This window comes from Phalacrocorax aristotelis, chromosome 1 (genome assembly GCF_949628215.1).
Source record: "Phalacrocorax aristotelis chromosome 1, bGulAri2.1, whole genome shotgun sequence".
NCBI lineage: Eukaryota > Metazoa > Chordata > Aves > Suliformes > Phalacrocoracidae > Phalacrocorax > Phalacrocorax aristotelis.
In genome coordinates, this window is record NC_134276.1 from 217,665,581 (window position 1) to 217,692,484 (window position 26,904).

Below are 26,904 nucleotides of genomic sequence, written 5' to 3' on the forward strand. Positions count from 1 at the left end.
CCGAATTCCCTGCTGAGCTCCCCAGCAGCCAGGATCTCTCCTCTCCGGCATCAGAAAGGTGAATCAAAAGACTCCGTTCCCCAAACTGGCGAGTGCCACCTCTGTCCCAGGTGAAAGCCACACATTTCAGTCCAGAGTTTTCCGTGCAATCACATAATTATGCATTTTCTCTTCCAAACACACTGAAAAACTCTCAAGTATGCCAAGACTTTAAATAACTGACTGTAATTGAGGAGATGCCGGTGGCAGGGGAGAAGAGACAGGGTACAACACCATGAGTCCTGCTTGGACACCTCAAGTACAGCATCAGCAGTCCAAGGCTTTCCCCAGGGATTAAAGGATCAGCTTTGATGTGAAAGAAATTGTAAAACAGAGCCAATGGCAGCGTCCTGCAACAGCCGCATGAAGAACAGCGGGGATCATGGCAGGGCAGTGCTATTGCTTTCGTGATCAAACTCTAGACACAGAATCTATGTAAGGGGAAGTTTCATGAAGTTAATTGGAAGTAAACCAAGTAACATGCAGGAAGTAAACCAAGTAACGTGCTTGTCTCGGTGATGTCCAGAAATGAGCGCAGGGTCAGAGTCAAAAAGCCCTGGTCTCCAATGCAGGCTCAAGACTTGCCTTGACTCCTTAGCAGACTTCAGTTGCCCTGTGTGTAGTTTCTCCATATGTCAGAGATGAAAGATCACATCAGGGGTCATAAAAGCACTATATCTTGTGTTTAACAAAGATGCAACTACTGGATCAGGAAGTCTTAAGCTACCAATCCATGGAAGCTGGTAGGTGATAACAAAAGCAGTGTCTGATTATACATTTTCTCTAGGCAGCTTCTCCGGGAGATGGGACACTGCAATCACAAAGCTCTGGGCCAACACCATAGAGCCAGGTTTTGTTAATCAGTAACAAAGTGGGCATAGCAAGCACCGCTGCATAGTGCTCCAACGATCCTGCGCTTGTGAAAAACAGAATAAAAATGTTGCCTTTTGGGGGACTGGAAAAATATTTGCTCCGGAGAAGCAAGGAAAGGCCGTGCTGGGCTCTTGGGCAAGCTTTGGGCTGGATGTGCCAGACCATGCCGCAAACTGAGCACCCAGGTTCGGGAAAATCTTGTGTGCTAGAAGGAAAGGAGGAAAGAAAACATCCTGCAGCAGCTGAGGCTGGAAAATTAATAAGTGAAGGGCATGGGATGCTCAGTGGGGTGGTGGAACTTCACAGGTTTGGTCAAGCACATCAAGTGCTTCATTCATCAGATAAAGTCTGAAACGGAGTCAGACCAGTCTCTGAGCGCTTACTTATCACTGCATTTTTCTGTTAATGAGATAGATCCACTACAAGGCAAGTCTGGAGGACAATTGGCTGGTGCTTCACTGGAAGGAATTTGTGATTCTGAAATACTTTGCCGGTCCAGATATGCCAGGACCCTTTGTGGCATCTCCTTGGGACAGGCCTAGCATGCGAGCTCCCTGGCTAAGCAGGGTTGCATAGCACTCCTGCATTATTTTTGCTGTTGTTTATGTGGGCCTGAAATAAGCTTGCTCTTTGACACAATCAGTATTTTAGTTTTGTTTTTTGAGGCAGCATTTACCAGGGACACTTTTTACTGCACAAACCCGTCTCTTACTCCCAGTACCTCTATACTACAAACAAAGTGAGGCAAGATTCAAGCAGCCAGCAGACCTTACAAGGAAGCGTTATTAAAGCCAGGGAAATAAGGAAGCATTCAGAGCGTGCCAAGGGGTGACAAGATCACCCACCGCCCTCAAGCACCGTTTGCGCCCTCTGCACAAACGCTACGTTAGACGAACAAGGCCGAGCATCCCGCTGACTTTACCTGCTGCAGCCAGGTGGGCGGTGACCTCGTCGGCAGCTGTGGAGTTGAGGATGTCAGAGTCATCGTAGGATGTGTCCTCTGGCGAAGACGGCGAGTCTTCGTCCGCGCTCAGCATGCTGTGCTCTGTGTAGGTGGCCACATGGACCTGCTGCACCTGCTGGGCCACTGCGTGGGCCTCGATGGTGGCCATGTGCTCTGTTTGGGTCACCCCGTGTTCTTCCATCAATAGCTACTGTCAGAGACAAAAATCAGAGGAAGGAGTTACTGACACTGATGCACCACAAGGGAGGGCAGCCAAAGGTTTCTGAGCCAGCTAGGTGAGCAGGCCGCGACCAAGAGGGAACAAGAGATTACCTCCCCCAGCAGCAGTGGTCTTCTACGAGAGGGAAATAATGACTGTACCAGGAGCCAGAAGAGGAACTTGAAGTTTAAGAGTTTTGAAAAATCCATACTTCCGAACAAGATGGCATAGCACCCAGACGCAGACACCTTTGCTGGAAGAAAGGTCTTTAAGGATCTTGTAGCCCCGAGATTACTTGCCCCGCACACGCTACATATTAAGAGCTCTGATCAAAGCTGGAACTTATATTTGCCACTTCAAGGTGAGCTTTTAGAGAAGATGCTCAAGGGCGATGCACAGTCTCCCTCCTCCAACCTCAATAGCTCAGGACACAAACGAGGATGCCAGTACAGAAGTTTCCTGGCAGCAAGTTGCATCCTACAGACCACTTTTATTGCATTACTTGTTTAGAGTCCGGAAGCAGGCAAAATCATCACAACCCAAGCACAAACATTACATAAAGCATATTTATTTAATGCATCTAGTGGTAAACCACTGAGCAAAGTAGCAACTTACATAGTCAGCAGGGCACTGGACCACACGCCATGAACATAAATCTGCACAGAAGGAACAAGACAGGAGGTACGTAGATATTTTCAGTGTGAGTCTACCATACATTTGTAGGAACAACAGCACATCCTTAAGATATTTTCAAACTACATTAGAAGAATTAGGACATCAACACTCAAAACAGATTCCCCAAAATCCTTAGGTCAAACAGCAGAGGAGATGACCAGCTGTAGGGAACAATAAAACACATGCAGCAAATTCTGACCCTGTAAGTATAGCCGTTGAATGTAAAGCTCTTGACAGACACCTTCTTCATCGTCCCATAAATACATGACACTTTGCAAATGACCAACGTGACAAAAGCCTCGGCCTGGCAAAATAAAGACCAGACTTCTACTGACCATAAAAAAACCCCATCACATCCTGATGACCAAACCATGGACTGGCAGGACTGACGAGGCACTGGGACCCAGACCAGGAGAAAACACCTTGCCAGGAAGGTTATTTTGACCAAACTAGCCAATAGTCATCCACAAAGAAGGAGCAATGAATTGAGACTTGGTAAGAGAGACTATTACAAAGGTGGGATCCATGGAAGAAATGGAGAAGAGAGGACACCTCAGCCGAAGCTGCTAACGTGGGCAAAGAGGATTAGGTGGGAGGCAGAAGGGGGTTAAAGGAGATGACCAGAGTCTTGCTCTGGGTTCAGGAGACAATACGAAGGGACAAGGCATGACCAAAGCTGTGGATGAGGAAGTATTTTCTGCAGCCACATTTTAAGCGGCAGAAGCTCAGAACCAAGGGAGCAGTTGCTACAGTCCAGACAACAAATGGAAGAAAGGGTAGGGTGGGGAGTGACTTGTATTTAGATGTATTTATTTCTGCCTCAAATCTATTGACCAAAGAGCTGAAATAGGACTTTTTTTTTTTCCCCCATCACCAGCTGGTTTCTAAAGGCTTGTTTCCACAGGCCTCAAAACTCCTGCAATTCAGTGAACTGAACATTAGGGGTGTTTATAAAACAGCTCTTCCAAAGGCAGGTCCAACTTAAAGATACCAAAAATATAATGCAATTATTTTAGAGAGTCCTGTCCTCAAAACACGACCCATTTTCCACATTTTACTTAAGCGCATCTGCTTTTACAGGAAACAAAAGCTGCATCTCAAACGCAGGGAAAATATTCCCCAGACAGCACTAAGAGAAAGCTTCCGTTCAAATGCCAGAGGCAAGTAAGTTGTTGAACAGGGGATGAGATAAAGTCTCTGATGTAGCAGCAGGACAAAGATATTGAAAGGAGACTTGGAATGAGACAAAGTCGTCTGTTGTGTACTAAGCCAAAGCACCCATTACCATGAGAACAACGCTGCCTACATTACAACAACCAAACTATGCTGGTCTTGCCCTACTTCGGTCACACAGAGGGTGGTTGCAATCTATCACCTCATCTGGACTTGCCCGACTAGCCAAGACTTTTGCAAATGTTGTGTTTTCCCTGAATTGGCTGTGGGCAGTCAGACAGCCACCCTCTTGCTCAACAGATCAAGTTTCCCAACCACCATATCCTAGGGTTTACGACGAGTCAGCTCCATGGATTCACTGGCAAAATGAATTCATTCCTGCTGCAGCCACCATAGTGGCCTTTGTCTTCCTGAAAAGCAAATCTGACCTAGCCATTTCGGCACAGTTTCTCATTTATTAATACAAAGAAATCCAGCCGGATCTTTCCAAAGCCTTACTGAACTTTCCAAAATGCCAAAACCAATCTCCAAAGCATTTTGCCCTGCTCAACTCTGTCCGATTAACCAACAATTCAGACCTTAAAGGCCAAGCTCCTCGGGAAGTACCTGCCTCCCTCCACTGACCAGAAAGGGAGGCCACAGCAACCTGCCTTCTAACGCAGACATCGTGGCTTCATAGTTAAAACCCAGAAAAGAGTACAGGTTACAGAATCCCTTTGTTTTCCCTGTCTGTCTACAGCTGGTTTCTCTTCAATGCTACACACACTTCTAATAACAAGAATCACATAAAATGAACGGTTTCTACTAAAATACCACTATTTCCATACATAACACCAACTTCATTGTGGAGCATCAAGCTAACTCCGTTAATTTTGGCATCTTCATGGGGGATAGAAGTAGAAGGGAACTGTATGTATTTAGGCAGTGGATTTTCATCCACGAGATGCCAACAGTGCTCTAACGCACAGCTAGATTGTAAGTGTTAGGGTGATACTGGTTTAATATTGGTTTGGGTTTCCCAGTTTGGACGAGTCAGTCTGGTTAAAACCAGGGACCCATACTCCTAAGTGAGATGTGAGGAAGAACTTGGTCACGTATTTAATTATGCAGCCAGCTGGCATGTGACGGAGGGAAGCATGGTCTTGTGGCTAAAACAAAGAAACAAATATCAGGATACAGGTCCAATACTGGAAGCTGCCCAGATACCATGGCACTAGAATCACCCTCAGTACTGGGAAGGCTGAGGAAGGGGCACATCTCCTATATTTACACTTCCACAAACATTACTGTCCCAAGAAAGTGAGTTTCTTGCCCATGAATCACACAGAATCCCAGAATCCCAGGTTGGAAGGGACCTCAGGGATCATCTAGTCCAACCTCTCTAGGTAAGAGCCCAGTCTAGACAAGATGGCCCAGCACCCTGTCCAGACGACTCTTGAAGGTGTCCAACGTGGCCAAGTCAACCCCTTCCCTGGGGAGATTATTCCAATGGTGACTGTCCTCACTGAAAAATTTCCCTCTGGTGTCCAATCGGAATCTCCCCAAGAGCAACTTGTGTCCATCCCCCTTGTCCTCTCCATGGGACTCCGTGGAAAAAGGGAGTCTCCATCTTCTTTGTAGCTCCCCTTAAGTACTGGTACATGGGGATGAGATCCCCTCTGAGCCTCCTTTTCTCAAGGCTGAACAAACCCAGCTCTCCCAGCCTATCCTTGTATGGCAGCTTCCCAGTCCTTTGATCATCTTGGTGGCCCTTCTCTGGACCCCTTCCAGCCTGTCCACATCCTTTTTGTACAGCGGGGACCAGAACTGCACAAAGCGCTCCAGGTGTGGCCTGACAAGCGCTGAGTAGAGCGGGATGATGACTTCTTTCTCTCTGCTGGCGATGCCCTTTTTGATGCAACCCAGCACCCTGTTGGCCTTCTTGGCCGCAGCAGCCACTGTTCGCTCATGTTGAGCTTTCTGCCCACCAGGACCCCCAGGTCCCTTCCCACAGAGCTGCTCTCCAGCCAGGTGGATCCCACTCTGTGCTGCACAAGAGACCCCCTAAAAGGTCCTAAATGGTATAGATGGAAAACTAAATTCAATTGACCACAAAGAGATGTTTCCAAACTTCCATTTCCTATCCAGGCATGCACTAGAGCAACTCAAGCCTGCGGGACAGCAGAAGTGCTGTTCTGAGAGCGTTACAAACCTACTGAGGTTACAGCTAAAGCCACATCACCTTCAAACTCACAATCCTCCCTAAAAGTCTGCTAGAGTTGGATCTTGCTGCTGTCCAACCCTGTTTACAACTTAGACTGTAATATTAGAACTATCCAAAAATAACAGCAGTTCAAATACCACCAGTAGGGAAGGGACTACGGTGCTGAGGGACACTGAAGCAAACTGAAAATTTCTGGTTAAAAAAAAAAAAAAAATCAGCCATCATGTCCTTCAAGCAATTTATTTTGCCATTTTGCCATCACCATAGAAATACTGGAGGGGGCGGGCAGGAGGGGGAAGATTCCAAGATTCCATGCAAAACCTTAATGAAATAGCTCAGCAGGCCAGGCCTTCCCAAGCCACCGTGCTATTTCTGAAAAGGTATATTGCTGCTTTTCTCAATGGAGCAATACAACTTCAGGTACTTTCCATTAAAATTAAAAAACAAAAACATCCACAGAAAAATATGATCACAATATAATTGACAAAGTGTTGTAACCTTTTAGCTCACTAAGAGACAAGACTGCAAGACAACAGATTCTTCAGATACTATTTTTACAGTGTAAAAATACACTTCAGAGGGAAACTTGCTTGAATCAAGGGGCAGTCTACACTCAATGCCACTAAAAACGATGCTTCTTTATAAATAAAATTGGTAGCGGACTGAAACTAGGCATTTCTGAGTCAGCAAGTGGACAGCTGGGTAAGCAACATCAATACTCCTCATGTCAACTATGCAAATTTAAACACACATGCATTTGGTCTATTTTTTACAGGCACACATCCTGCCTCAGTGCACACTGCCTGGTTGAATTCTGGCATTTTTTGAAGCAGTTAGCTATAAGCAATGACCAGGATAATCAATAGCAAGGTCGTCATGTTTATTTAAAGATGAAGTCCACTTGATTCAAACAAGGTCTAATAACCAAACTACTACAAAGTTTCCTCTCTCCACTGCCTCCCTTCCAAAGGAGTCTGAGGTCCATGCTGCAACATATGAAGGACACTTGCTTCCTCGGTGGCCCTATTAGATCTCCCCACTCTTAAGCTTTCCTGCCTGGATAAAAGTACATATAAGCTGGGAAAAAAGGCAATAAACTACTGCAACTCTTCAGTAAATGGCACAGCCTGCCCAACTGTGCATAACAACACAGCACACAATCTCTTGTGTTGTTGTGTTGTGTACCAACACCACAAGCTCTTCATTTCCAAGTTCTAACTTGGATTAATTCTAGTTTAACCTGACAGCTGGCTTCACTTAACGCAGGTTCTTTACTCCTCCAACTTCTGTGCTATTTTCATACCTGCAGAGTTTCCTCCCAGAAAATTTCCAAACATCTCCAGAATCATGCACAGAAAGACATGAAGCCTTATCTTTGAGTGTTGAAACCTTGGATAGTTATTCATATACTCAAATTATTCCCAAAGGATCGCTGATACCAGCCAGGATTTGTGGGAAAACACCTTGACTGGCGGTTTCTGCTGGTGATTACCAAACTGTTGCTACTGTTGTTGCCCCAGCTGCAAAGCATCTCTGTTACGCATACAAAGGGTCCATGCTGGGATTTGAACAGGGATTCAGACACAGGGGATGAAAGGAAAGTTGTTCCGGAATAATTTTAGAGACGAGCATTCATCATTCCAGAAAAGGAAAGTTTATTCCTGTTTTCCTTCAGAAACCAGAACAGTTTCAGGTGTAAGGAAACCCTAATGATATGATGATGCCTGCAAAGATATTTCCTGGTAGTTGTAGCTTAGTCCAGAAACCTTGGATGTCAGCCAGAATTATTTTTAAAGTCATTTAAAGTGCTTAAAAAAATATGAGGGTAAACTCCCTCTCATCACACGGTGCAGTTGCTTCATGACTGTGTCAGAGGTTCCTTTGATGTACTGTCAACGATGATCAATGGCTGTTGACACCATTGCTGGAAGAACACCAACCGCAGGAGGAACAAAGCAATCCAAAATAGCAGAAGCCATCCTATTCAAACCAGCAGAAAACAACGGAAACTGAACATAAAAACCATAAATCCTACATTAAATTTAAAACCACATGGACTAAAATGAAGGTCTCATCTGCTCAGTGTAATCTGTGGTGTGAATATAAAGAGATATAACTCGACCAATACAAAACCACGGGGGTTATCCTACTGTAGAAATTGTCCTCTGCCACCGCCATCTAGTTTAATATTGCCTCACGGGTGCTTTAAACTGAGCCAAAAATAAAGCGTCCACACCAGAAAAAATGATGAGGTACACCAGCATGACTGGAAAAACTCTTACAAGACAGGGTCTGGACTTATTTTTATCCTTTAGACTGCTGAAGCAGTTTTACTTCAGATGCTGTAGAAGAACAAGACACTGCCCACCAAGACAGTCTTAACTTAGAGATGAACATCTCATTTATCCGCTGGCATTTTAAATCATGCGGCCATTTTTACTAACCCCACACAATGCCTAATTCATCTGAAATCCTGTTCAGATTAACAATAAATAAAAGAGCTGCTGGGTCCAACTTCTTTGGTGGTTTAGGTATTTTTTAAAAGCATGCAAAATATGGCTTATCTGAATAAAGACTAATGGAGAAGGGCTGAGACCCAGAATATTTTGACAGAGACCTGCTCTGCGCTCTTCTGCGCACGCACAGGTCGCTCCTGCCATGTGTGCTCAGACCCTCCTAAGAGAGCAGCCACTGCGTTAAAGGGAGCTCGGGGAATACAGAGGCATGAGTTATAAATTAAAAGTAGATTTAGATCAGACATAAGGAAGAAATTCTTTATGATGAGGGTGGTGAGACATTGGGGCAGATTTCCCAGAGGAGTTGTGGATGCCCCATCCCTGGAAGCATTCAAGGACAGGTTGGACAGGGCTTTGAGCAACCTGATCTAGTAGGGGGGTTGGACTAGATGGTCCTTAAAGGTCCCTCCCAACCCAAACCACTCAGTGATTCTATGATTCTACCATTCTGAAACAAGGTGGGAACAGCTAACAGCCTCATCAACATCCAAAACACCAAATATAAAGTTTCGTGCTCAAGTTTTGCAACCAGATCTTCCTTCTGCTTGGGCATATCAGGGCTCACTCGATGAGCAAACCTCTTTTCCGTAAGCCAACACCATACAGCCCAAGAAGTCACTGTGAAAAAGGGTGGGTTGTCTTTCTTACAAACTTGCTTCTTCCTCAGATAAAGGGTTCTGTATTTTCTTTGCAAATGATCCTGTTTGTCAGAATTCAGGCCTCATTTTCATATCAAGGGCGAGTGGCTATGGGTAGGACACCATAAGGGAAGAGTTCACCTGTATTCTGTAACAGCATCCACATAAAAATGAGTATGACATTTTATAAATAAAACGCAAGAATTAGCAAATCACCAGTAGCAAACGGAGAGGCCAACTCGCACGCAGCCTGCTCAGTGCGCTACAGCACAACCTTTCGTAACCAAAGGGTTTAGGAAGAACGAAATGCCATCCCAGCCAGCTGCAGGGCACCGCTGTGCAGGGGAACTAACCTTATTTGATGGACGCCCCGAGCTCAAGCAGCAGCTCTGCCTTCTACACTGATATAAGTACGGATTTAGAAATTACAAGGGAGCAAAAACAGAAGACTAACAGACACACATACTTTTTTAGAATCCACTTAATAAGTGATCAGTGTCAGCAATTAGTTTATTAGATAGGCTGACCTTTCCAGCTCGAGGTACCGCCCCTGTACTCACTTCAGGCTGGTCAGGTCATTGACCCTCTTCTCTTCCCAGCGATGAGGCTGAGGAGAAAGGCTGAGTTACAGGACCCACCTAGTGTCCTCTAAATAACTGTCCTTGAATTGCTGAAAAGATCTTAAATTTAGATTATATAGGAACAAACCAGATGCTACGGGAAGCCACAGTAACTACCGAAAAAAGGGACAATAAGCTTGCATCGGTCATGTCTCGGAAAAAAGCCAGCCAGCTTGCATCAAGCTCCTCCTCATCCTCCCTTCACCTCAACGTACAGCAGGTTGATGCCTAAACCCACAAAGGCGGATGCAGAGCTCTAGGCTGGTGCCCGCAGAGGCATGGTTCTCCACAGCATCGACGGGGTATTTAAAAAGGTACAAAACAGCCCATGGCCAGTGATGGACCCACCAAGACAGAAAGAGCAAGGTGTCGATGAAGCCTCACGGACTGCAAACACTCTCTTGTAGAGGAGGTTTAATAATAATGCCCCTGGCTCATTTCCTAATTTGTTTCAAAGGAATGGAAATGCTCCTGGTTTTCCTTTCCCAACCCATTTTCTGTTCGATCCCTCCATCATGGTCAGTACCAATTCCTTATCAACAACGCCACTCCCCACAGGAACTCAGCGTGTTGTACCTCCACATCTGGCACCACGCAGCACAGCCTCAAGTCCAGTATAAAAAGAGGAAAAAAAGGAGGGGGAGGGGAGGCAGGAATCTGGCTCATCATTCAAGCTGGTCGCCCTCCTTATGGTTTTGACTTCAGTGAAACACTGCTCCACGCTTGGCAAGCTGAGGTTTTTTTCCAGAAAACATGCAACACCTCCTCCCTTTCTTCCACTCTTTTTGTAAAGTTGACAAGCATCTGGAGTTTAATATGACCTTAATGGATTCAAGCCTCGGCTGTAAATAAGTCGTTTGCTTTGCATTAAACAACCAAAATCACACTGGCACTTTTGTTCTCAGAGGCGACTGCGGAGAGTTAATCAACGGGGCTCCTGTGATCCGGGTGTGTTAATTCTCATGCAGCGGCTCTGTGGGCTGCGGGGTGGCTGCTGCAGCCATCACTCGCCACCTGCTAAGCTCCTTCTTGCAGTTCTCCAGCAGTGTTCAGCCACACAGACCGGCACCTCTGTTAGGAAACAGACCTCTAAATCAGGTTTTAGCCATTTGCTGCTCAGGTTGCTTTTCCCCTTCCCCTCGCCTGGAAGGGAGCCACGGTGCTTACTCGCTAAAAGCTGCTTCTTCAACGATGCCGCAAGGAGATAGCGATGATGCTCAGCGTTACCCTCGCGCTCGTCTCTATCCCTTGGCCATTGCAACGAGGCAGGCAGGAGGAGAGTTTTCACAGCGCGGGTCGCAAAGATGATGGTGGTGGCATGCAGAGCTTCACACATGCAAAGCACGTGCCCCGCTGAGCTGCCTTCCCCGCTCCTAAGAGCCTGTGGGTTATGCTGTAGCGGTAAGGTAGAGCACACCACCCCGATTTATTTTAAGAACTACCAACTGTTTGCAGCTGCAACAGCTCATCCGCCTGCCTGCCACAGTGACCACCGGCACCGGCATCATCTCGCGAGAGGGAGGAATCTAAAATACTTTTGATGATCCGGGCCAACGTGACGTGAAGGAGTTTTTTCAGTTAACTAGGTTTCATGCTTCATGTATTCAATCAGATTAAAAAGCACTTCCTATGCACTTAGTACATGAGTGTTTTATTTGAAAAGGTATTTCAGACATCCGGCTGTGTGTCTAGATAAATTCCAAATTCCCTGTCAAGACAGCCTGGAATAATTTGTAAGTGAAAACTGATCCAGTGAGAAATTAATCATTTGTCATTTACTAATAAAATCAAATCCCATTTGAGTGTAATTATACCTTGAAATTGTCTGGTACTGTTTTTTGCTATTCTGGCACAGAGCCCTCTATGCATTTTTTTTAAAGCAAGTACACACATCCTGATACAGTTGGTTTCTAATCAGCAGATTTCAATGGTTCTACTAACCACGATGAACTAACCTCATCCAGAAACAACGGCAACGCAAACCAAGAGATCACAACACCACAATTTTCACGAGGAGCCGTGACTGAAATCACTGGTGTTCATCAAACCTCGTTGGTCTTGCGAGACCTGTGTCTACCCTCCGACTGCAATAGCCAGAAATGGCCCAGTTTTGACAGCTCCCGAGACGGTCAGAATTGGAGGAGCTGCCAACCTCCAGTTGAGAGGAGGACAGTGGACAGCCTCTTGCAGAGGGGAGATGACCAGTCTTGGCTTGGTGCTGTCTTGGCTGCGTTTCTCCTCTTCCTGGGACCAATGCTGGCTGGTACCTGGAAGCCAGGTGTCAGGCAGAGATGTCCACCTCCCAGCCAGGCCTGACTCCCCCGAGCACAGACCTCACTCGCAGCATTTCCTGACAATGCTGGTTAGGAAACCACTTCCAGGTGAAATCTGAGATGGCAAGAGGTCTACACCAGCCGATTACAACTGCACTGGCTTCTGCGAGCGCAGCTTGCAACCGAAAGCACACAGGAAAGACCCCATCTCCCACCCCTTGGCTGCGCTACGTACCAAGCAAGACCCAGACCTTATCCTTGTCTTTCCTCCATGGGGAGGAAAGGAGGATGTTCACCTCCTCTCTAGCAGGAGGTTTCAGACTCCTGATAGCAGAGACTTAGCTCTTCCCATGATGTCCACCTTTCACGTTGCACGGGCGTCTCTCACTGGTTACATATTTTTTGTTAATTCTCCTTCAGGACAAATTTGATACCATTCCTGCATAAAATTGTGCCTAGAGGGAATTACCACTGTGGGTTTGATAAGGAAACAATGCCACTTCTCAGGCACAAGATCGATAAATATTTTAGTTATTACAACTCATTTAACATGCACATTTAAATCCAAAAATTCTATTTTCCATGGCTGTGGAAAAAGTCTTCCCTTGCTCATGGAGAGAATTTGCTGGCCTACACTTCAATCCAATAAAATACAGCTTTTTTCTGGTGAAGCTTGTGTCACTCTGGAAGCTGTGCAAGGTTTTAGCTGGGACTCACCTTCCGGGACTTGAGACATTGCCTCATGTCGGCAGCAACAACTGATACCCTGCACAGAGGCAAGATAAGACACCCTAGTTTACACCTCTCCTATCAAGACTGAAGCGAACATCTTAATTCTCGCTGGCTCACAGCAGCATGTGGACAGTTGCCTCATGTCGGCAGAGACAAGGTAACTCAAGCCCTAAGAGAAACTACAGAAAGCAGTCTCATTCCACAGCGTCCTCCTGTGGCATAATATTAGTATAATGATCTTTTAATTAGGATGAAAAAAAAAATCCCTACACTACTGGTCGCAGCATGAAAAGACCTAAAATAAAACTGATTCTAGAAAACAAAACCAAAACCCCTTCTATTAACGCGCTCTTTTTATCAGCGTCTCACATAGAGGAGCAAACACATCACACTGCAGGAAAAACTTCACACACAGAAGGTCTGGAAAAGAAACAAATAAGACTTTACCCAAATTTATTAAGCACACAAACTCCTATTTGCCGCTGAAGTTTCTGCTGAAAGCCACCATTTGGCCATGCGATAGGACGTTCCTTTCAAGACGTACGATGCAGTTTGCCAAGGGTCTTTTTTTGCAGCTTAACTTCACGCACTCAGCGCCAAACGCCGGCAGGAAGCTATGGGCTGAATGTAAGGATGAGGTGGTTTCTACTTGAAGACTCTTGTCAGACTTTGGCACAAAGGCGATAGCGAGCGTGGGGAGGACTTCACCACATCACTGCACCCAGCCGCGTGTGGCGAGCCGGAGCGGACACCTCGACTCCCTCCTGCCCAGGCCCGCTGGGAACGGAGCAGCACATTGGAAAGAAGATAAAGCTCCCCAGAAAAACAAAAAAACTCTACTTTTGAATCACCCCAGCAGCTGAACTGGGCTGGTCTGGCTGCCAAAGCAGTTTCTCTTCAGTTGCTTGCCTCAGCCAGAGCAATGGTAGTTCACAGGGGAAGCACAGCACCTACTCGCAGAAGGACTCCCTTTTTTTAGACTCCACCTTTTTTCCCCCCCCAAATTTAAAGTAATTCACACCAGTTAAAAAAAAAAATAATAAAAAGTATTACAGTGGAATCAATCCTCCCCATGAAGACACCACAAAAAAGGTTAGCACACGTTCAGCTTTCGGAAACCCATGGGAAGGGCATACCACCGCATCGCGACCCGTGTCCGCCAGCGAGTGTAATCCAAAACGGAAAGTCAAACTACACCGTAAAATCGTAAACCACGAGGTGGAATTCTCATTTAGCATTCCCGTGCTTCCCCCCAGGCTCTGCAGGTTTCACGTTAAGCAATTGGGGTGCGATACGCAGAGGTGACTCTCCCTTACCAGTAACACCTGGGGCAGAACCAAGAAGGTTCTATGATTTTTTGCAGGATGTGTAGTATGCTATGAGTCTAGGAAACATATGGTAAATGGCGTTGTCAAAGATAATACTTTGTCAGCTTACACATTCTTTCATCTTATTTGAAGAACCACACAGAAATCCCAATTTCAAATTATTTTACTTTGACCTGCATAGCCCAGAAGTCATTTTAACAGTGCGAAGCAAGTTAGTCATCTCTAGTCAATAGAGCTTTTTAAATTAACAGGCAAAGTGGTCTTTTAAGAATTACTAACCCACTAAGCGCAACTGCCGAGAGAGCTGCTATTTGCTGATTGCCGACAGCGTTCCTGGCACCACACAACGGCGCAGCCCTCGCCCCAACAGGATTACTGCCTAAAAGACAGAGCACAGGCCTATCCGGCTGCATTAAGGTGCAAATGTTCCCCGTTTTAATCCTCTTTTATGGAGAGGATTAGTGGTTATGCTGGACTACCACAGAAAAACATAATGGAAGCGTGTTCTACCGAGGGATTTGAGCGAGAGGGTGGCAATGAGACACACTTGTCTAGACCGAGACTCGGAGGCGTGAAATGTCACGATAACCGTAATGGCCACACGGACGAGCTCCACCACCTTCAACCTTGGCTAGATGGATCACCTGAAGGATTTGGTCCTCAATTCCTAATTCAGCCAGACTGACATATGCTAAAGGCAGATGACACAGCCCTAACTACATTTACCCTAAAATGGCAAGCCTGGCCCACCCCTCACTGACAGTTCTGTTAACGATGCAGTCTTCAGGCAGAGACTTAACACGGTCTGGTTGATCCTAAACCCAGGATGAGTTACACCGGTATGACTGTAGCTGGTTTTAGGAGGGATGGTGCTACCTTAGCTGGATGAGGAAGGGTACAAGTGTTCAACCTGTGTGTGCAGGTCCCAGGCAATGGATTAAGCAGTGATGAGTTGTCCCAAACCACAAAAAGAAAAATCTCCCCTCTTACAGTTTTATATTTTTACCCTTCCAATTCATTTGCCCTCCAATCCTGCAATACATACTGAAGCCATCTATGTCGTGAGCAAACAAAAAGATCAGGAATCCAGGCCATTCTGTCTCCAAAAACAACAACAACAAAAAAGAAATATTAAATCTTGTAGGGAAAATACACACTACAATAGCATTTGTTTTCAAGATCTTATTCTGAGTTTGGGCGCTTTTTTTTATCTCTACAGCTGTTTAAGAGGAGGGATTGTGCATTCACAGGTCTGCAGGCAGACTCTGATGTCAACTACTGCATCTGCAATCACAGAGGGAAGAATTTGGGGATTCTCCTCCAGCCTCACAGAAATCTGGGGTAACCCTGCAGTGCCCATTAGGGTGCGAGGTGACAGAATACAGCAAGGCTCGGTTCAGTGCCAGTAAAGAGCAGGATACCACCTCCCCTTAGCACCTGGAACTGGGGAAAAAGGAAAGGACAGGTTCCCTCCTAAGTGTCCTGTGGTTAAAGAACACGTCTGCTTGTCCACCCTGCAAAAGGCTGCAGATGATGAGGAAAAACTCCCCAGCAAAACAACCAGTAACTAAGCAGCAAAGACCCTGAAAAGGGAAAGCGTCACCTCTGTAATCGAAGCGCCAGGTACGCGAGAAAATCCAGCGCGTGTTACGTTTGCAGCTGCGTGGTTTGCAGGATTAAGGTTTGTGTTTTCTGGGAAAAAAAGTGCATCTACAGCCCAACTAGATCGAAGAGATTTGTCTGCGAGTTATTTAAGTCTTAAGTACCTGCTCACTGGATTTAAATGCTGGTTCAAACAATTTTTTCTCCAGTATCGACAAAGAGCCTGTTGAGCAGGCCACCGTGCTCCCCAAGCGTCCTGCGCGCTACTCGGCTGACTCCACGCAGGCAAAACTGAACACTCATGACCAAAGCCATTTGTTAGAAGATGAAGCAAGGTTATTACAAACGCACCCACGAGTGCATCCATTAATATTGTTCTTACTAAGCACAGTTATTTCCTTCTTAGTTTGGGAAGGGGCGTGGGTCAGTATGGCTTACAGGAACACTACTCCGCCAGAATCTCCAATTTCCCACGCATGTGGAGAACATCCCAGATTGAGCCATTGTGGTTTTCCAGCCCTGAACCGCCTTAAGGCAGCGCTCAAATGGGGCTTTTCCTGCTTTGAATACACAGCGCGATATGCAAACCCGGTGGGAATTCAAAGTTTTCAGAGTTCCTGCAAGGCACAACCGTGTATATGAAGATAAATGATTGCACACTGAAAACGGACCCTGAATTTTTATTTGCTGCTACATTTTGTATTTTAGATGTCTTTCACATTTCTTCACCGTCACCTCCATCAACATATGCTTATTATTATCAGGGTTTAAGTATTACCGCTATCACAGGAACACACACCATTTCCTTCTCGAGCAAGAGACCCAGTTTACTGATTTACCTGCCACTTGCCACAAACACTCATGATGCAGAAGCAAAAAGCCTGAAAAAAACAACTTGCAACCATGAGAAGAGCTTCAAATCAGGTAGCTCTTTCTAGGGAGGAAAGGGAGCAGCACTGCTTGAAGTCCCTTCTCCTTCAAAAGGGAAACTAGGAGTTAAAAAGATTTTCTTGGTGCCCAAGAAAGTGGCTGCAGAAGCAGCAGCAGGAGACTCTAATGGCTGACGCCAAAAATAAACTTATGGGGAAAATAAATTAATTTATACACCATTCCTCTACAGAGGATGATGTTGCAAGGTAAATAAAGCGTGGAGGTTCTGGGGGTGTGGTCTTGCAAGTATTTTTGACCCAGACTATGGGGAAGTTTTCCAAGCCTCGAAGTCATCCCCATTTGATTACTTTAATTAGATGGTTATGTAATAAACCGTGGGAGGGACTCAGTTTCTTTTGGATTGCATTTCTTGATCACACTGGTTACAAGCAAGAAGCACGCTCTATAAATGAAAAGATACTTTCACGGTTTTCTGCTTATGTATTTGAAGTCAGATGAATTTTCGAACAGCACTGAAAAAGTTGAGTTACCCCTCCAAGTCGCTATCGGTCTGCCACATCTGAGCAATACATTTATTATTTATAGGCAATACTGACGGCACACAGAGCAAACGGATAAAATAATTCACACATCTGCCTTACACACAGCCGCACAGAGGCAGAAAGTCATCAACACCCAACAGAAGTACTGCGAGCAAGGAAGCAGATGCTCAGAGCCCAGCCCAAGAGCAGAACGCACCTCACCATGCTCCATACCGAGGAGACACCTGCTTTCATCCTCCAGCACAAAACCAGGCTTCGTTACCCACTGAAGGCAGTATGGTCTCTAAGAAAGGATGAAAAACAGGAGGAAAAGGAGACGCTGGACTTCTCAGTCCTACAGAGCCAATGCCTGGATGGAATACACCTTCCATCCAAAGCGCCCTAAGCCTCTGTACAGGTACATCTTTCTTAAAGAAAAGAAAAAAAAAAAAAACAAAACCCCACGGTATTTCATTGACATCAAAACGTCAATGCGCATCAGGATGCCTATCATTCTCCTACATGCTCTAAATATAGCCTCCACCTCCCCATTTTCTATCTGTCAATAGAAGGGACTCCTCCTTGGAGTTTGGCAGGCAACTCACCCACAACAAAACCGGACCAGGCTCAGACAGAAGTCCTTCCCATAAAGCTAAACCCATCAGGCGATCTCCAAAACAAAGTGGGTGTACAGCCTTGATTACTCAGCCATCCTCTCCCAGGTTTCCCCTTACTAACACGCCTGATGAGAACACAACGTCCGCTCCTAGTTATACACTGTACTATTCCTGAAAGGATAACGCTCCGATGCTTCCTAGCAAGTGATGCCACGGCACAGGGAGGAACGACTCTAGCCAGCCTTCCCAGCGGGCCTGTCTGACTGGCAACTGTTCAACCCCACTAGTTTTTGGGACAAAACAAAAGCAACAGGGCCAGAATCAGCAAAACACCGCAAATATCAAACCATTACAATTGCTGCAGCGGATACAGAATAGACTTGAATTCTTCCCAAAGCAGGATGGTGCCTGGACGGTCCAGGTTCAGCCTGGAGAGGTGAGAGGTTCCTGCCACCCATGGTACAAAGCCCTGGCAGCCTGCACGACTCTGACCTTCAAAACTTTCTCAACACTCCACTGCTAATGGTACAGCCTTTGCTTTGGAAAGTGGCAAGAGTTTCTGCTGGAAGCTAAAGTTTCAGGTGGAAGAAAAGAGAAGATGCTAGTAATGTTCAGCATTTTATGGTTTGCAATACTTGAAAAACAGAGGGTTTGCTCAGATATACTTACCTGGTTTAGACTCACACGCAAAACTAGCTGATGAAGAGATTCACAATAGCTGACACACAAATTCACTCACTAAAGCAAGTGACAAACAGATCGGGGCAAAGGCACCTATCTGCATTCAACAGTGGGAATGTGAGAAGCTATTAAACTGATCCTCTAACAAACAACTGCATTCAAAACCAGAAGAGGACGGATTACCTTTAAATACAGAAAAACATTGCCCCAGCACCGAGAGACCGTGCTAGAGACTACATGCTGCTTGACTCCTTCACGTGGAGGGTCTTCAGTGGTTCGTGGGACTTCAGTAAGGCTCATTCAGCAGGATGAGCCTTACTTACTGAAGAGCCAGAAGAGCACGATAACCAGCAAGAGAGCTCCGAATCTGGTGTGAAAATTAAACTGGAATTAAGTGGAAACTCTTATCCTTAGTTCTGATTTACAACTGGCTGTAGCCAGTCCTAATTTTAGACAAGCATGCTTAACGAATGGCTATGTATCAAAGAGCTAATGAAGTTCATTAGAGAGCCATGTGAGTTACAAGTATCTGCTTCAAGTGCCACCTCAGCACCATCTTCCATCTTTCTACTACCCTAACTACAACATAGTAAAAGTAAGATCCCTACCATGCAGCATAAGTTATTTAAAAAAAGACAAAGGAGTGTATTTTTAAATTGTTTTATTTAATAACTCAAGCACTGGGTAATCAGTAATACAAAAAATCTTATCTACTTTTTTTTTTCCCTACATATCTACTTCAGAAGCAGCATAAGAAAGATAAAGTCCAAGGCTACATTTTCCAGTACTTGCACTGAAAACCATCAACACAAGCAGATTTCTACCAACAGCACACAATGTTCTCACGTATCAAGTCTGTATTCAGTTTTCTTGGTAAAAGGGATAGAGGGGCACGGCAGAATCACTGCACTCTGCTTCCTTCCTGGAGGATACTTTTCCAGATCAGAGGAGGGTAAGGCAAAAAAAACAGTAATTCCCAAAGCTTTCAGGAGACTGTGAAGCTGCACGGACATCTCCCCCGGCTGGTTACTGAAGAACAGGTGGAAGCAGTAATGGAAATATTCCCAGAGTATGTATAAGCACATGGCAGCAGAAGTTTGACATTATGTAGCCTAGAAGCAAGATTTACAATAAAGGCAGCCCCAGTGCTCCCAACCTGGGCTCCTGGAGTCATTTGTGGTTCTTCATTTTCACTTACGAGGCTGAAACCTTCCAGGCTTGAGCTGGCCAGAAGTGAACTGGCTGGTTTAAGTCTAAGAAAAGATGATTCAGGCTCCTGAGCAACAGAAAAATTATGAAATTCCAACACTTGAAGTAGTCCTCATGCCAAAATAGCTGCAGTCTGAAAGCTGACGTCTGTGCAGCCGACCAGTCACGGGGGCTTTTGTCCAGGAAAGTTGAGACAATTAACTGAAGTGCAATATTAAAGCGTGTAAAACCCCTGCACGGCCAACCTTACTCAGAAGCAAAGCAGCTGTTGCTCACCGTAGCTTAATCCTCTACGAACAAGTTTATGCCACACATTTTCCCACTGGAGCTATAGAAAAGGGCAACCTCTGACTGACCCAGCACACGCTAAGGGCTCTTGCTGGTGTAGCCGGTTTTTGCCAGGATGGCTTATTTACTTCTGGGCTGAGGCTATTTCTTATGCTAGCACACTGAGCAGCGTGGTTGGGATAGCACGGTCCACATCCACAACATAAACTTGTGTCGGGATAACTTACGCGCTCGTTACACGGAGCACGGCCAGGCCCAGTTACCTCCAGAGGAGCATCCTCGCTGCACAGAGGGTACAAAGTGAAATGCCACGAGTTAACGGGCTCCACAGAAAAATTTCGATTCCACAGAAAGTCAGCACTTTCACTGCTCCACACCAAAAACCGTATCACCTACACACGCGCGAACGCTGGCTCTACCCAGGCTGCCAACAAACAGCACTTTACGAGACCCGTGCTTCATTCCACCTATAAAACATGAACGTGCATCAGGCCACACACTTCGTCAAATGCAGATGCTGTTGCGGTACGTGAAATTGTAATAACTGCATAAAACACGTACTGGATGAGGCAGAGCATTCCCCAGCTCGCTGTGTTTATGGCACATGCATAAGAGCCCATGCCTCGTTCATCGTAAAGCCTGTACATAAATGATGTGAGACTTCTGAAAAACAACTGCGATACAATAAAACACAATAAAAACCAACTGCGATACTCTAAAATAGTAAACACGTGCAGAAAGTTACATGAGCGTATGAGATTATTTAATTAAACACTACTCTGTAACACTTAACCATGATGGACAAGATTAAAACCCTGAAAAAAGAGTTAATATAATCCTGACCTTTCCAAAGTTACCATCTTCCCTCCTCAATGGGGAAAAAAAAAAAAAATCCCAGTTTTATCACAGGCATGAAAATCTAAATTAAAAGGATGAACAATTCCTCCCTCATCCCTTTCCCCAACATTAGGGCATTAAAAGTTCAATATAACAGGTTTTAAAACTGAGCAACTGTGATGCAGATGAATCAGAAGACAAGGTAATGCTACTGCTGAAGTAAGGATGAACACAAGTTGCCATGATGTCACAAACGAAAAATAACGACTGCACACAGCCGCCACAACACTGAAAATACTCTCACAGTGTCCGGGACACAGGAAGAGGGTCCAAAACCACGCCTGGACGGCAGCAAGGCTACGCAGTAGAGACTAAAAACATAACTACAATGCCCTTCCTAAGATAAAAATCCCAAAATCTGGAAATAAGGAAGATGTTCCAGCAGAGGGGAAGAAAAACATAAAGCAGAGATCCAAATCTTGAAGAGGTGCACAGAAAACATCTCCCCACACTATGAAAATTATCTGTAGCTGCAAGAAAGCTCAGACATAGTAACCCCAAACGTACAAAGACTTTTGAGCCAAATATTTCTGCCCTGTAATTATTATTTACACTAACAAGGTCCTGCGCACCTCCGTCACAAACCAGGTCCTCTCGAGCCAGATGTTGTATAACCCAAGAACAAAGAGACACGGCTTATACCCCCTTTTAAGCATATTAGAGAGGAAAAAAATATTCTGTTCGGGTGATTAACAATATTTAAACACGCTGCCCTCCCAGCGGCAGCCCGACTTATATATAAAAAGGGCAGTGCCGGCCCAGGACGCTGCCACAAGGCATCTATTTGCAGTCAGTAGAATAAAAAGGGGGAAAAATATAAAGGGGGGGGGGGAAGGGGGGGGGGGGCGAAAGGGGAGAAGGAGAACAGAGAGAGGGAAAAGGGCAGAAAAGCCCCACAAATGGCTACAGCCGCGACCCAACTTCCCTCCCAGGAGCGGGCCGGGCTGCGAGCGGGGCCGGAGCAACCTGCTCCCGCAGCCTGCACCAGCCGGCTCGGCGGCACGCCTGGGCCCGCGGCCGGCCCGCACCCGCCCTCCCCTTCCCTCCTTCCCGCCCCCGTCCCCCGGGGTGCGGGGACACGCTCGGGACAAGCCGAGCCCCCCCCGACCCCCCCACCTCGGCGCCCCGCAGGCCCCGCAGCCACCGCCCCGTCCTCCGGCGGCCGGGCGGGAGCGGCCCGCGGCCCGCCACGGGGCCTGGCTTCCCCCCTCCGCCACCCCGGCGGGGCCTAGCGCGGCCTAGGCCGTGCTCCGCGGCGGCGCTGAGGGGAAGGCGCGGGCGGCAGAGCCGGGGGTGCCTGGGCGGCCGGCGGGGGCCCCCGCGTTGCTGCGGCTGCGCCGGGGCTGGAGGAGCTGGGAGATTGCGCGGTAGGACACTCACCTCAGAGCGGCTGCGCTGCGGCGGGCCTGCGCCGTGGAGCCTCTGCCGGGCGGCGGCCGCGGTGGGAGGGAGGCGAGCGGGGGACGCGGCGCGGCTCGCCCTGAGCCGCCGCAATGGCGAGCGGGAGAGGCGGGGACCGGCGGCGGCGGCGGCGGCGGGAGGAGGCCGAGTGGGAGAGGGAGAGAGGGGGGGGAGGAGGAGGACGTATGGCGTCATAGCCCGGCGCCGCCGCCATGATGGGGAGGGCGAGGCGGCGCCATGTGCGGGAGGTCGGGGCGGCGGAGGGGCGAGGGAGGCGGTGGCGGAGGAGGAGAGGGGGGAGCGGGTGGGCGGCGCCGCCATGTTGGGGAGGTCGCCTGTGCCTCTCCCCCGTGGAGGGGCACGGAAGGGGGGCGATGGCGGGTGGGGGGGGTGTCGGCGCCATCTTGGGGAGGTCGCACCCGTTCTTCCCCTCAGCGGGGAGGTGCGAGGGGGCGTCGGGGAGAGCCCTGAGGAGGCGGGGGGGACCCAGCCTGGGCTGCACTGGACCTGGCGCCTCAGCCGAGCGGGCTGCGGTCTCAATCGCGTTTTTCTGTGGAAAAAACCTGCTTAAAACTATCCCAGCCTGCTGGTGCTGGGCCACAGCTTTCCCGCCCTGCACGCCGCCACGTACCACTGTGGTGGTTTTGGGGTAGGAGAAACCGTACTGCTGAGGTAATCTGTGTTTAAAAAAAAAAAAAAATAAAAATAACACATCGGAGGCCGGCGGGGTGTGTGAGAGGCCATCTGTTTGTAGCTGTAAATCTTTGCCCACTCCTGGCGAGGGCTGCCGGCTCGAAGCAGCTGTGGCTCCTGCACCGGAGCTCCTCCGAAAAGCAGCTTGGTCTCATGCCAAGGGGACGGGCGTCCCTTGTGCACATAAGAAAATGGTGGTGAGATCGTTAGCAGACCCGACTGCCTGCTTTCTGCCCTGAAGACGAACATACTCCACAAAGCCTCTCGTTTCTACTACTGCCTCGTGCTGTCGATGAACTGAACTCAGCTTTAGCCCTGCCAAATACCCTTCCCGGTATTTGGAATATAATGATTTTTTTGTATTATCGTATTAGGGCTTGGACACATCTATTAGCCTTGTTTTGGGGTAAGGTGTTCACTTTCGAAGGCTGCCCGTCCCCAGGCAGCCTGGGGTTTCAGTAGGAACCTGAAATAGAAAGGAGGAAGATTTAAAACACAGGGAAAAGGAGATGATGGAAATAATACAAAGGGATGTTAATCTGTGTTTTGTAAGAGGGAGTCTTAAGATGGGACTTGATATCTGACGCAGTGAGGCTGTCAAATTTGTTTTCCCCACACCCAAAGAATGACATGGAAAATACAATGAGAACAGGTACTAGGAGAAGAGAACAGAAGCTGATTAAGAGCAGCCAGGAAAGCAAAATACTTTCAGTAATATTCCTTCATTAAGAATCTTATATATTTATTATGCACTGTGTGCTAAAGATCTGGCGGATCAAAAATTCAGTAGACATTTGTATTAGAGTAACCATAATTTTATTTTTGTTGGCGTAAAATGTATGTGATTTGTTTCATTTCAGGACATCAGCCTACCATCTGTGCCTAGTAGAAACCTCTTCCATGGGTATGTTGTACTAAAAATGATAAATTTTTTGTCATTATACTAATACTGGGATTTTACAAGTTCCCTTGAAGCATGCAGTACCAGTCCCTGTGAAAGGGAATGTGTCCTACGTACCTGCCAGCTCACAGCACTCTGCAAATTTGCTGATAGGCAAGTACAGAAAATACAGAAATAACTTCATCTAATTGGTGGAATGAAGCACAGCTACCAATTTTGTCTATTTTCAAATAGAATAAAGCAACAGTAGATGACTTCTTAGGGCAGGAAGCGATGACCATACTATACCCATCTGAAGAAGCAAGGAAAGCACGGTATGGAAAACAAACGCTAACTGGCATGCCTTGTCTGCAGAGCCATCTGAGGCAATTGGCCTGCGCATCAGGTCAGCTTGGGATCGACAGTCCACTCTGCAGAGTCACGCTCCAGTTGTCACTTCTGTAGTGCCCCTGCATTTTGGGGGGATCTTTGCTACTACATCCATGCTCTCACAGCACGTTGTGGGGAAAATAACACCTCTGCTTTTCGTGTGAATGTTGTCTTAGCCCGTAGACTCCGGCACTTTGAGTTTTGGATTCTCTGGATTTCTGTCATTGGCCTCCCGTAGGCACATGGATCCGGGCTAAATGATGACTTACACCAGTTGCTGAGATGAACGTAACTTTTGCTGCAGAGCCACGAAGGTGTTTTGGCTGGGGCATGCTGCTCCGGGAATACGAGGGAGTGCCTTGCCAGTGCAGGCAGACACGTGGAGGCAGCTGATGTGGACTGTAACAGCAGTGGAACTCCCTTTTACTAATCAACAGGTTTGGAGCAGGGCCATGAGCGCCGAGACCTGGGACTGTGCCACCCAACAGGCCTGGTATAACCCACAGTGACCTAGAATCTCCGCAGGAGGAAGGTTGCTTCCACGTACATCACAGTAAGGTAGATTTAGATGAGCCACCAATAAAATTTCATAATGGTAGGATGTGATAATACTGGATGAGCTTTGGAACACTCCGAAGTCTCCCCCACTGGAGGTTTTAAGAACAGGTTAAACAAAATACTGCTCATGGAATGCTGTAGGTAGAGTTGCTCCTGCCTCAGGGAGAGGGATGGATGGCATGACGTCTCGGGGTCCCATCCAGGTGCATTTTTTCAAAGCCACATGTTGCTAACTGGTTTGGAATGGACAGATCAAACCACGGGCTTATGAAAGTGCACGTTTATGAGTCAATGGCTGTTGAGCATGCTGGGCTTGCAGCTGGCACACATACTTTTCTTCCAGTCCTCTCAAAGGGCTCTTAGTTGTGTGAAAAGAATGCACACAGGACCAAAGCCCCTTGACAGGGAACAGCATGGACATTCATTTGGGATGTACCAGAAAGGTCCTTCAGAGATGAACAAACTAACTCTTTCTCTTTGAAAAACTGAGCATTAGCATTTGTCTTTCCACGTTCTCATGACTGCGCTGTGTTGTAGACATGTAAAGGTTTGAGAAAAGACTTAATTGTGAGTATAAAACATACATTTGGCCAGCAGAAGGGTAGGGAGCCTGGCTTGCACACCCATGGGAATGCCAGGGGCTGGTTAGGACATGCTGTATCCAGCATTCAGGGAAATACGGGGTGGGGAAGAGTGATGTACAGTGGGGAAGGAGAGCTCTGGTGACAGGGCAGGCCTGGAAAGGTTTACCTGTCCACATCCTGGGTCTGGGAAGAGAAAATGTGGAAGGGATAATGTGAGGACATTGTTAGCAAGTTACCAGCTGGATGTGTTGGCTCAGGTGCTGTGAGGCTGCGGGAGAGAGGTCAAAAGGCTGTATACAGGCTGTTTTAGCAGATCACCTTTTCTTTGGTTAGTGACTTCAGGGACAGAACAAGAAAACAGATGAGTAACAAGGAAGGATTGCCTAGGAAAGGTTGCACAGGAAAGCGTAAGGGGAATGGGAGTGCCTGGGCCAATTAGCTGGCTCTGCTCTGTAACACGGGTGGGTTATTACCAGCAGGGTAAAGCTTTTGAGCTTTGGCCAACAACCTCGGGCAGGCCTGGCCTGAAAGCGCCACCGGCCTTGGGTCACAGATTTTGTGTGTTTTCAGGTGCCACGGTAGGGTCCACACACAAATAAGAGCCCTAGGGGAAGAGCCCTAGCTCCAGTGAAGACTTCTCTTCTGCAGGAGTGTGGCTGCGTTACAACCAGAACATTGCAAGTGTGAAAAAGTACTACTGATTTATAGGGGCCACAAACAGAGATTATGTTTTTGTAAGGGGATGAGACTCATGCCCTTGCTGGTGTGTTTAGCCTGTCTCAGAGACCAGGTCAAACATTGCTCCTGTCAGCTAAGCCAATGTGGGCAGGAGGGAGATTTCTTCAAAAAGTGTTTCAGAGACACAGGTGTAGCTTTGGCTCTTCCTGAACACACCAACTCATGCTTACTTTATGACAACAGACATTAACAACAAACAAGAATCTGTTACCTTCCTGGGTTTTTATGGTAAGGCTGATCTCTGGCATGCTGAAGATGAAGGAGCTGCACGTGGTCATGCAGCGGAAGACACGTTCCTGGCAGCAATTCTCTTCAGGGTCTGATTGCCACAAAACATCTTAGCTGCCTCAGAGTTAAAACATCTGCTGCCCATGCTTGCAAGCAAGGGAAGAGGTGGAATCCCAGCCGCTAGGCATCTTGTATCATCAGGGGAGAGAAATGGATGGGTATCTTTTTCTTTCATATGGAGTTTTTATTCTCGTCTTAAGCCCATAGAAGAGAAAAGTAACTGATTCACCCACTATGCTGTAAACAAAACACCCTGATGATTTAGCAGAACTAACTGAGCAGTTTTTAAACATTCACAGTACAGACTGAAGGGGAAGACTACAGACGCAGCTGCTTGGTCTTTTCCTTCTCTCCCTTTCTTTCAGATTAAAAAAAAAATGCATCCGTTGCTTTCCTTTAATGTGAGTCTTTGCAACAGTAATTGTTTGGTAAT

General features: G+C 47.0%; 1 protein-coding gene across 16 annotated transcripts in view; it reads right to left on the reverse strand.

Moving 5' to 3' along the window:
- NRF1 (nuclear respiratory factor 1) overlaps positions 1 to 22,528 on the reverse strand; it is a 73,561-nt gene extending 51,033 nt beyond the window's left edge. For 2 of the 16 annotated variants that reach the window (XM_075081740.1, XM_075081733.1), the window contains exons 1-3: positions 22,320 to 22,454; positions 2,189 to 2,328; positions 1,835 to 2,063 (exon numbers count right to left, since the gene is read on the reverse strand). In XM_075081740.1, the coding sequence (XP_074937841.1) occupies positions 1,835 to 2,063; positions 2,189 to 2,284 (325 nt within the window). In that variant the 5' untranslated portion in view covers positions 2,285 to 2,328; positions 22,320 to 22,454. Of the gene's footprint in view, positions 1 to 1,834; positions 2,067 to 2,188; positions 2,329 to 2,690; positions 2,732 to 22,319 lie in introns of those variants that run through there. The other 14 variants (XM_075081731.1, XM_075081730.1, XM_075081735.1 and 11 more) reach the window with 12 other exon arrangements.
- Positions 22,529 to 26,904: the final 4,376 nt, after the last annotated feature.